This window comes from Clytia hemisphaerica, unplaced genomic scaffold, assembly GCF_902728285.1.
Source record: "Clytia hemisphaerica strain Z4C2 unplaced genomic scaffold, Clytia hemisphaerica genome assembly, whole genome shotgun sequence".
Lineage (NCBI taxonomy): Eukaryota > Metazoa > Cnidaria > Hydrozoa > Leptothecata > Clytiidae > Clytia > Clytia hemisphaerica.
In genome coordinates, this window is record NW_027103309.1 from 494,383 (window position 1) to 505,543 (window position 11,161).

An 11,161-nucleotide genomic window follows, 5' to 3' on the forward strand; every position below is an offset into this window, starting at 1 on the left:
AATTAGCAATTTAATTACAAAAATGACGTTATGAACCTTAAAAAGACGTTAATAAAATGTTAAATTACCCTCTTTTACAAAAAGTGCAAAGTTTTAATGGGTAATTAACATTTTTGTTTTTCATTTTTTGCAAATTGTCTGCAAAAGATTGAACTATCTAAAAATTTTCGGAAACATGTTCTAAATGTTTCAAAAGTTATGAGTATTTTTGTACGAAAAATTGGGGTGAAAAATTAGTCAAAAGCTACTATTTTCAATATTTTGAGACAAAGAAGCTTTTACAAAAATTGTCCGAAAATCTATTGTTAGTTTGGTTAAAGATACACCATCTAGTGCAAAAAAAATTTTTAAAATCTTTTTTCTTTGCCGAAAATAAGCTCCTCAAAGTTGAAATACTTGTCTTCGCAAATGTCTTCATTTTCTTCTTCATCAAATTTTTTCAATGCCAGTTTTGAATTTTCAGATTCAGGAATAGTTTGCCTAACAGAAAATGTATAACATGCCATAGTTTTGTTGATTACACCAGTCAGAAAACATAACAATTATGAGAAATTCTATATGGTCAGAGCTCTTAACATGAGACTGCAGACCTACAACCTTAGGATCTCAGGATTTAAAAGCTCAAATTTGCTCCAAGAAGGCTTGGAATATAGCCTAGAAGCCACCGAACCCCTCCAAAATCGAAATATTCAATGAGAGAAAGTGAAAGTGCTAAAATAGCAATTCTCGCCCGAACTTTAAAATCGGAAACACGCTAAAATACACTAAAATCTCTATATATTTCGACCAGATTGTAGTCCCTAAGGATTACCTGATTATTTTTGCAGCGTGGGATTATGATATTTGCAAATACCTCGTTTAAAATGAAGGAAAAAATTCCAACAAGGATTTATATGATTTCATTATAAGTAGGTAGAATACTTGGCACTATATATTAGACTGTATTGTCTTAGAGTACTAATTAAAAGGCTGTATTGTACTAATTAAAAGGCTATTATAATTTTTGAGGGATTACAGTCATTTTTGATCTTCTTAAATTGAATTCATTAAAACTCATACAAAAACACGTTCTCAAATTTGTCAAGACATCATTCGACCTTGATATACTTAATAGGTTTATAAATAGGCATTATTTTATCTTGACTTTTTGGACCTTTTTGCATTGTTTTATTGTGTAACTCAATGATACTTGCACATGTTTCAACAGGGAAATTAAGATTGTTTTTTTGCCCAAATTCTAAGTGGGGTCTTGCAGATAGCTCACATAGGTCTAAACAGTTCAAAAGTCTGCATTAAGATCCTTTTATAGTATTTAGACTCAAGTCTGTGCAAAGATTTCACGTGAACATGACTTTTCCACGTGCTGGTTCGTTGTAAAGAACATCCCTATCTCACAACCTGGTGGAACTTTTTTCCCACAGTGGGAATGAAAATTTCTCTCACAATCCAAATCGGGATAGAAATTTTATTTGTTTAACCTCAAGAAATCCATTGGGAATGGTTATGAAGTCCAATTATTTTTCATCGAATTCTGAACGGGGCAATTTTTCAGTGGGGCTGATATTATAGGGTGATTTTTTTTAACAGAGACAAAATTTTCGAATGGGGTGGGGGTCCCAGTGATGGTTCTGTGACACAGGAGTTTTTAAGGTTCTTTTAGATAATCAACTTTTAATAGTCTGCATTAAGGCCTTCAAGCTCTAGTCACGCGTAAACATGTTCATTGTTTCTATTAATCTTCAAATCCATAGCCAAGGAGCTTCCATATTCTCTCATAAATTTCGAATTTTCTAAGAAATTGTAATTAAAACATCGATGGGCCGTTTTTGCCTATCAGAAGGGCCGACCAGCGAGGCTTGTGAAAGTGCTTGAAAAATTACATCACGTAATCTCAATACATTTGAAACTTCCTTGTAAAAATAGCTACTTCAGCAATTTTTTTGTTAAAATCAAACTTCTAGAATTAGGTTTTAGCAAGTCATTCAAGTTAATGAAATAAAGATTATTTCAGAAATTTCAGGAATTTACGATTAATTTTTTCATAGGAAGCTCTCTCTCTCCGGGCTTTTAGAGCTGTAATATCAAAAGACTAGTTGTAGTCTTCCCAGATTTGTTAAATACCATACATCGGGCTTCCTTTCATCAAAGCTTTAGTTCATAGTTCATGACTGAGTCGTATATATAAACCCCATGATATACCTGTCACGCCGTAATTCTCATGATAATAACGTTAAGATTTTATCATCCTATATTTTAAAAAACTACATACAGATCCTTATAAAAACAAGAAATGACAATGACAAAATATAGTGACGGTTTAAAGTCTGGTTAACCTCTTAATACAGAGATTATAAAGATGATGGTTTTTGGTTTGATGTAACATTCCTGACCTTCGCCTTCAGTCATAAGGTTAATAATATCATAATATTGTTACTTCAGATATCTCTTATGTTATATCATATTCGATACAATGTTGTAATACTTGAACCAGGTAGAGGAAGGAGGACCCAGCTTACACACGTCAACTTAAACTTTCATAATATCCATAAGATAACGTTAGCCAAAACGTTGAAACAAGCTTATGTACGACCTTTTGACCTTACATTCGGGATAAAGTTGTATCAGCACGAGTTTGCTGATTGACAAGTTAACCTTATCTCACCTTTCAGTATCTTTGAAACTTTACTTTTCTGAAAGGTATTTTACTAAAACCTTTGACCTTCATCGAGCTCCAAACAAACATCAAATAGGATTGACCTTTATTTGAATGATCTTATTGTATGCTTACGGTCATTCAGACCATGTCCAGACGTCACGGTTCCGTTCCGTTCCGAAACTAGTGTGAACGTCAAAATTCAAAACGTCAAAAAATAAAGACGTTACAAAGTAAAACAGATCGAAACGGTTTCGCTTCATTTTTTTCATCGGAACGGAACTGCTCCGTTTTTTCTTGCTCCGAAACATTCCGAAGCCAATATGAACACACTCGATCCGTAACGAAAATCATACCGGAGCGAAACGGAACGGTAACGTGTGAAAATGGACTCTTACATCCATGTCTCGTTTGATGTATGTCATATACTTCATTGCGATCTCATTCTCGTCTTCAGAACTCCAAGCTCTCACCCTAGCGAGCCAGGGCCACTAAACGATTCCGCGACGTAAAGAGGCCAGTGCCGGGAAATCAGAGGAATTGTTTATCCTTCGAAGGATCATCAATACCGATTTTATGTGTCGGAGGATATCGAAGGCGACAATAAATAAAGTCGACGCAAAACAAAGTCGACAGCTGATGTACAGCTCTATATCGTCTATGCTCACCTAAACAGACGACAGTATTTTGGTGTTATAACGTCGTCGAGCAAAGTGGATGACGATTTTGGCGATATGTTAAATTTGCTATACCGTCTCCTTCGATTTATCTTGAATACATAAACTCGCTAATAGTGTAAGGGGGTCAGATATGATATGAGCTCAAAGGTGCTCCAAGCTAGAGAAAAGTTTATTTGACACAATGAGAAAAAGGTGTCTTGACTTTCACGGCTATTGCGGCTTGGCATACTCGGAAAGAAGCCAGTATTGTGTAGTTAGAATCTCAATTACAAATTGAACTTCAATCAAAAGAAAAAGGCTACGTTTCATTTCCTGACCAGACTTACGGCGCTTCATATCGATCTCTATTCCAACATTTTTTTCCAAATCATTAACATTTTTTGGCTGAAAATGAACCCTCTTTAATTGATAGTTCATTGTTATGGAAAGTATTGGAATTCTTTATGCCAACCATAGGTAGAATATGTAAACCAAGTTTTTATATGAGAGATATAAATTTCATGAAATTTTAATTAAGAATCTTAAAGGCTAGAAATTAATAGAATCATTACTTTTCTTGAACTTTTTAGGAAAATTGAAAAAGGTTACCTCAAAATTTGGTTAACTCCTGGACGGGAATTTTATACGCGATACGCATCCCCTATATCAGAATATAATCATGGGATGCGTGCAGCCTAGTTGATGATCCCATTTGCGGCGTTTATAAAAAATAATTTGACTTTTCAAAGTTTACTTTATGGTTTTGGAGTGCAATCTTTTTACATTGAATTTCAAATGGGATGGGAATGAAAGTCAATTTCCAAGGAGGCAGAAATGGTAGGGTTTATTTTCCCACTGAGGACGAAATTTTGGCCAAATTCTTTCTAATGATTATGGGGTCCCTTCGGGTCTATGACACTTCGGGTCTATAGAATTTTGATTTCAGATTCTACCGCGTGGTATCTTTTTTAGGAAATACACTTTTAGGAATGGATATGGATAGCTAATATTTTTTAGGTCACATAAACACAAAACTGTTATAAAATGCACCCTTGCTTCCATAATCTGTACAAGTTTAAGAGCATAAGATTAGAATGCGAGGCGTAAAATAGTCATCTCAGTGTCAACAGAGGCGTTGAAAATGAAAGTTAGAATTCACTGATAGTTTCGCTGAGATTAACAGTTATCAAACTACCATGTAATTTATCTCGCGGTATGATAATAATTTGAGCATTTTGATAACTGATTGAGATTTTCTCTACGTGATCTACGGTGATGAGTTCTCCGAAATATCGCTGTAAAGAGGCTACACGGAGTTTGATCATCAAATATGAAATTGACTTTAAAGGCGTATGATTCATTATTTTCTTCGAATTGGATAGATTCACATATGGCTTTGAAAAAGGAACAGCTCTCTCTATTTTTTCCAAATTCAGTCTTGGAAAATTCAGATGATGTATTGGACCGAAAAGAAAATATCTATAATGAAGCTTAGGGGTTTTCACCCGACAACTTATGAGAAGGGGGTGTTAAAAATAATAAGCCTTACTTTTTAACTCGAAATCTCCTTAACTCGAACAAATTTGTGTTCCTCGTGTGTATTCGAGTTATGGAGTCTCCACTGTAGCATGGAATGAAAATTGTTAATAAGGTCAAGCGTCTACTTACTTTAGAAACAAACTTCAGTATCTTTACACGTAGTTTTTTATAAGAACAAACTATATAAGAACATGGCAAAAATGTTAAGAACAAGCAGTTAAGAACATTTTAAGGCTTTGCAGACTCTAAAACACCCCGCGATTTCTTATGAAAATAGACAAAAATACTCAAAAAATGGTAAAAACAAGAATATGTTAAAAACATTTTAGGCTTAAAACTAAAAAATTTAAGAACTTCAGAAGGCTTTAAAAATTTTGAATGTTCTTATGAAAAAATCGTGTACTCTAAAATTTAGGAAAGTTGTCAATCACTTTCACTTTCAAAACTTCACATAATGTGATTCCACTTTGCCAAAAAGGAAAATATGAGAAAATGCTGACAAAACTGACAACAAACAAATGACAAACTCCCCGATAAGAAAGTGAGAGCCACGAAACACCTTCCTACGTGAATATTTTACGTGATCAGACGAACAGACAAGAAAGACTTCATCAAATGATACATCATTTTTTCATGAATTATTAACACATTTTACTTGGAAATTTTATGCTTCAGTAACGTCATCCTGTCAATATCCTCTTTGAAGGCGTTTAAAAATTAGTAAAGTACCGTAGGCTCGTCGGAGTTATGAAATTTTGTTGTTTTGACAAAAATACTTGCGTTAATACAGCTTTTTGATAATAACAACAACCTCTAAAGCCATTGTTGATGTCCTTAAAATGCCCCCCAGTGGTTTGCGTGAATGCGTAAATTGGGCATTTTCGGTTGCGTGAATGCGTGAAAATTGAAAAAACAAAGTGTGAATGCGTGACTTGAAACAACTCGCGTTAACGTGAAAATCCACTTTTTGATTGCGGGAATGCGTGAATCTGGGCTATTTTATGCAGTTTTCCCGATTTTCTAATGTTTCCCCAAGTTTTTCGCAAAAATTTTCCAATTTTCTGAAAAATAGGGTTATTGCGTGAAACTCGAGGAAAATTTGTGTGAATGCGTGAATTTCGACCCTTTTAAAGTGTTCTTAAAATGTTCTCTAATCATACTAGCTTTGCTAGTTTTTCCTAAGAGCAATATAAAATAAGGAAGAATTAAAATAGCATTATTCGTCAATATGAGATGCCATGCTCCTATAATAGAATGTAGCGAAAAATTTCATTCCTTGTACAGTACTTCCTTGTTCAAAAAAGACAAAATTTAATAAAAAGATTAAATCAGCTCGTTTGTGAAAAAAAGACTTACTCTCTAAAGTTTACCCAAAATATTAAGTTCAATCCAAATTTTTAAAAACTTTTAGTGTTTTCACAGCAGGGTAAATTTTTGTCGAATCTTTCGCCGATTTTTTTAGTGTTTATGATATGGTTATCTGATATTCCGATGGCGGATTGGCGGCCGCCCACGCTAAAGCTCTAAAGGGAGTGGGCCAATTTCCCATCGGAGAGGAATGATAGTCGGCCTTTGATGTGCCGCATGCTCAGTCGGGTTCAACAGTCCTTTGTCCGTAAAGCTAGAAATATTTCGGTTGAACCCGCTAATCCCCGAAAACGAGGGCTGGGTTACCAGACCTCCCGCTGCAAAATTCTTGACGAGGTCTCGCAAAATTCCGTAATGTAAACTTTCCAGATGTTGAAAATTTTCCCGACCTTCAGAGCTTTAGCGTGTCGAAAGAAAATTTCACAATCTGGGTGCCAGATAAATGATATGGGGGCGATGAATTCACGGTAAGTAATACTATAGTTACACTGAATTTCTTTTTTATAATATCTTTCCAGATTTTATTTCTTTTAAATTAAAATTAGTTTTCTATTTACAATACAGCAACTTTCTTCGATGGTAATCCTTTTCCAATTGATTTTTGTCACTTTTTTAATTCTCTCGTTTATTTTTTTTCGATCTGCCTCACCAAACATTTATTGATCGAATAATAAGAATCGAATGAATCTGAATATGTTAGCATTTTCATAACCATACAAGTGTTTTAGGTCTCATCAGTGCAGATCTCTTCGACATTAACCTAGCTATCCATTCATCGTATCATCGTATAACGGTCAAATTCTCCTCAAACAAGTCGTTCATTGTGCCCAGTTTAACCTGTTCTCGTAGCATTGATCTCATTTTGTCCTTTTCTTCCGTCAATAAATTCTCATCAATTCTCAACATAGCTCCAGGTCAGTCCATCTCATCATTTTCATTTCTGCCGAGCTGCTGTTTCGAATCTGAAAGACTTCTGCATTCAATTTGATTTTTCCATGCACCTTTCTTATTCTTTATGGTCTCTCATCATGTGCCGTCAATGTTTGGATCAGGGTGTCGTTACTATTATGTTTACTGTCATTTTTTGCGTTTTGTCTACTCATCAATAAAATATATGAAATACATAAAAATGTATTCAAAATGTCCAAAAAAATAAAAATATCAAAATATGAAAGTGTTTAAAAAGATAAATATTAAGTCAAAGTCAAAATTTTTTTTGAATTTTTTAACAAAATTCATATACGGTAAAATACTAAAGTTAAGATTTTTATTGTTTTGAGGAGACAGCAAGATTTGCCAATATAACATGAGCCCATGTGATCAATAATGGTAGGAAGATTCCGAAGAAGAGACCGATGTACAAGTTGACAGTGAATGAGATGCCAGAGATGAGATAGTGCAACAGTGTTGGAAGGTGCAATTGGATGAATCTATAAGAGAAATAAGGAATACATTATTTTTTCAAGAACAGTTTTATGAAAACAATGAGGCTCAAAAACGCCAAAAATGAGAACGAAAGAATAAATTTGAGAGTGGAAACAGCTGTGAATTCTAACTAAATAAGAGGGTGAAAGCTGTTCATACTACAATTTCATCTTAAAGAATAAAAACAGGGTAAGAACAACAAGACGTTCAAATTACTTCTATTCTAAAATGATAAATACGTAGATTACTACGGGAACAAAGACTTAGGTTTGAGATAGAGTGTTAGAAAAAGTATCGATTCTGTGAGGATGGAAACTCAGTATCTTTGGAGCGATAGGATTTCCTCAAGAGACTTTTGGCTGATTTTTCTAGTGTGGGCAAGGCGGATCTTTGATCCAGGTGTGTTTTGGGGAAAGTTCAAAGTATTAAAAAATTCATTCTTACGAGAAAATGACGAATGCTGATTCAGGTTTGAAATAGATTGCCACACAAAGTGTTCCAAATGTGACTTGCAGCACCAAATACATATTTTTGAGTGTTACATTTCGTTTTATTGTGTAAAGAATTTTTGATAGTGCGATTCCATTGGTGATGTCAGTGTGAATCATGATAATAAGTAGTGGTGAAATGACAGCCAAGAAAAAACTGCCACAAATGTTGATAACGCTGAAAACTAATCCGTTTCCAAGTTCCAAAACGGTATTTAATCCTGTCAATTGCGGCAAATAGCTAAAGGAAATGATAAAAGGAAAATTACTGGTCATCTAGTTAAAGTATGCTAGGCGACTCCAAAAGAGAAGAAAGGGTATTGTAAGAAGAAAATATGAAGGGCATTACATTTAGTGCGAGCGTTTTCACATGATTGCAATATGTATGCAAATGGTAGAATTCATAAAATAAATCGTCAAAGAATAACGGCATGATAGCCTGTATGATCGCATTGCCATTTAATTGATTTTTATCAACATTCCATTTCTAAACGGCTCTTTCATCAGATCCTATACATCATTTAACTATCTTCTACAATTGTGCTTCACAACAAATTTCAAAGAAATGTGCAACTGTCCGACCCCTTCCCGCATATAGCGTGAACACAAAAAAATCTTACCCTGAAATCGCCATCAATGGCAGATAGGTATACAAGTAGAAGCTTGTAGTCATCAATATCGAACTCAATACCAAGCTATGGATGATTGTTTTCCAAGTCATCTGTTGTGTGAGTGTTCTGGTAAAACGGAATGTAGCCAATATGATCAATCCAATAAAATGAGTTGTTGACATGGCAACAACAATGGTATAGAAAACCAGGTACATAATAATCGGTGAAGTCAACACAAACAATTCAAGTGAGATTAACAAGTTATTTGACATCCATTCAACCAATGAGGTGTTTCTCATCCATTCAACCAATAGGTCGATGTTGTCTTTTATCCATTCAGTCATTATGTCGATATTGTCTTTCATCCATTCAATTAATGGTTCAATGTTGTCTGTTATGCATTCAACCAATGGGCTGTCTCTTATCCATTCAACCATTGGAGTGTGTAACATCCAATCAAAACTATGTTCAATTAAATCTTGCTCCGGTTGGGGTTCTCCGAAAATGAAAGTGGAGGTTTTCTCTAGTAAAGTAGGTTCGGGTGTTGAATATTGTCTAAAGTGAAAAGAATTAATCAATTGATTAGTTTCTAGAAGTAGTGACAATCTCATGATTTTCCAATTTTCATTGTGAGCTGAATCTTTGATACAGCATTCCTGTTTTAGTGACTCGGTTAGAAACCCGGGGGGGGGGGGGTACTAGGGTTGGTGAATGAGGGGTATGTGCGGACGGGACCTCCGAAAACCGACCCTTAGAGAGACCAAATTTTAGTGAAAAAGTGACCCTTAGAGAGACTTTTTCAAAAAATTTTCTCTGATTTTCAAAAATTTCCTACCCTTAGTGAGACTTTTTTGTAATTTTTTCTCTCAAAATCAAATTTTTTTTCTAAAAATCGTGATTTTTCCCACCCTTAGAGAGACTACTTTGAAATTTCCTGATTTTTGTAACCCTTAGAGAGACTTTGAAAGGTGAAAAACCCGACCCTTACCGTCCGCACATACCCAGCACCTATTTTTGCCTAAGTACCCCCCCCCCCGGGGTTAGAAACAACGTTGTGTGCCAGCTGGGAATGGTCCTTTACCAAGAGGGATTTTCTAAGGGATGCGGTTTACCAATGGTTTGTAGTATTTGATTTACTGAACTAATATCAACAGTTTGATCAACATCTTGACAGTTAAGCTTAACTTCGTTACTGGTGGGGCATGCGATTCAGGGAAGCCTTAGAATAATATACAGAAGTGGCAAATTAACAAAGCAAAGTTCCTTAACTTACTCGAAAAATACCACCAAATCATCGTAGAAATATATCGCCAAAGCAAAAATTGATGATAATTCCCAAACGAAGAACACATCTTCCCAAGTTATGTCAACTTTGAACGGTTTATAAGGGTTGAAATTGATACAATTTCCTTCTTCCATGTATTCATACCAAATAATAATCGGAATACATGGAACATGAATTATACCGGAGTAATACCACAGGTCGTTTAAGGTAAAGTGTTTTATCATTTCGACGAAGTGCTCCGTTTGTTCAACAAGGGATGTTATTTGTGAAATTTCGACATCTCTAATATAGTGGCAGGCCAGACTAATAACCAAGCTCATAATCGCCAATGAGATTATTAGAAAATTCGGTTGTCTTATACGATCAAAGGTAGGCTTTAAACGTTTTGAGAATTCAAAATCGATCCAAATTTGGACAGGGAAGAATAGGCAGTGAAATAGGAAGGAATAAACCATTATTCCGCGGCCAATTCGGAGTAGTGGTCTAGTAAATTCTTCAATTAAGTAGTATGCAATCAAATTCAGTATTTGTACGGTCTGGCTTAGTTCTCGTTTCGGTGTGTATAATTTCCAATAAAGAGTTGTTGCCAAAGTGATAATAAACAGCGATGCGATTGCTAAGATAGATGCAAATTGCAATGACAATCCTCCAAAATAGCTTTGAAATCGAGTGACACATTTGAATTTTGTAGTATCGCTCGTGGTAATCTGCTTATCTCCAGCATCATCGATATCCAAGTTTTCCTTGTCAAGAACTACATTTTGTAGATTGGTTTCAATCTTCATCAAATGTTCTGAACCTTCTTCATTCTCGGTTGTTGCCTCGGTTGTTACCAAGGTCTTTAAGGACTCTACATTATCCTTGTTGTTATGCTTCAATACTCCTTGAAGCATCGGTTGGTTTGCCAATGAATCTACCTCCTTTTGCAAGGCGAGACTCTGAAAAGGGTAAAAATAGTTGCATACTAAAGAAATACTTTTTATTTAAGTAAACATACCTCTGATTCTATTTCTATTTAGTTGAGGTGAAGGGCGCTCTGAGGTCTGATTTTTACAACTTTGGCGCCCTGTCACAATTTGGACTCGCTACCCAATTACCTTACATGGCATGAGTTTACCCGGTAGAAGATTCAT

General features: G+C 35.1%; 1 protein-coding gene across 1 annotated transcript; it reads right to left on the reverse strand.

Annotated features, from left to right (window-relative positions):
• Positions 1 to 7,486: 7,486 nt before the first annotated feature.
• Positions 7,487 to 11,161, reverse strand: LOC136813059 (uncharacterized). Its single transcript, XM_067069582.1, has 5 exons — positions 11,126 to 11,161; positions 10,017 to 10,966; positions 8,753 to 9,298; positions 8,089 to 8,373; positions 7,487 to 7,649 (listed from the first exon to the last, which is right to left on the reverse strand). Exons 1-5 carry the CDS (start codon positions 11,159 to 11,161, stop codon positions 7,487 to 7,489), a joined length of 1,980 nt encoding a protein of 659 aa, XP_066925683.1.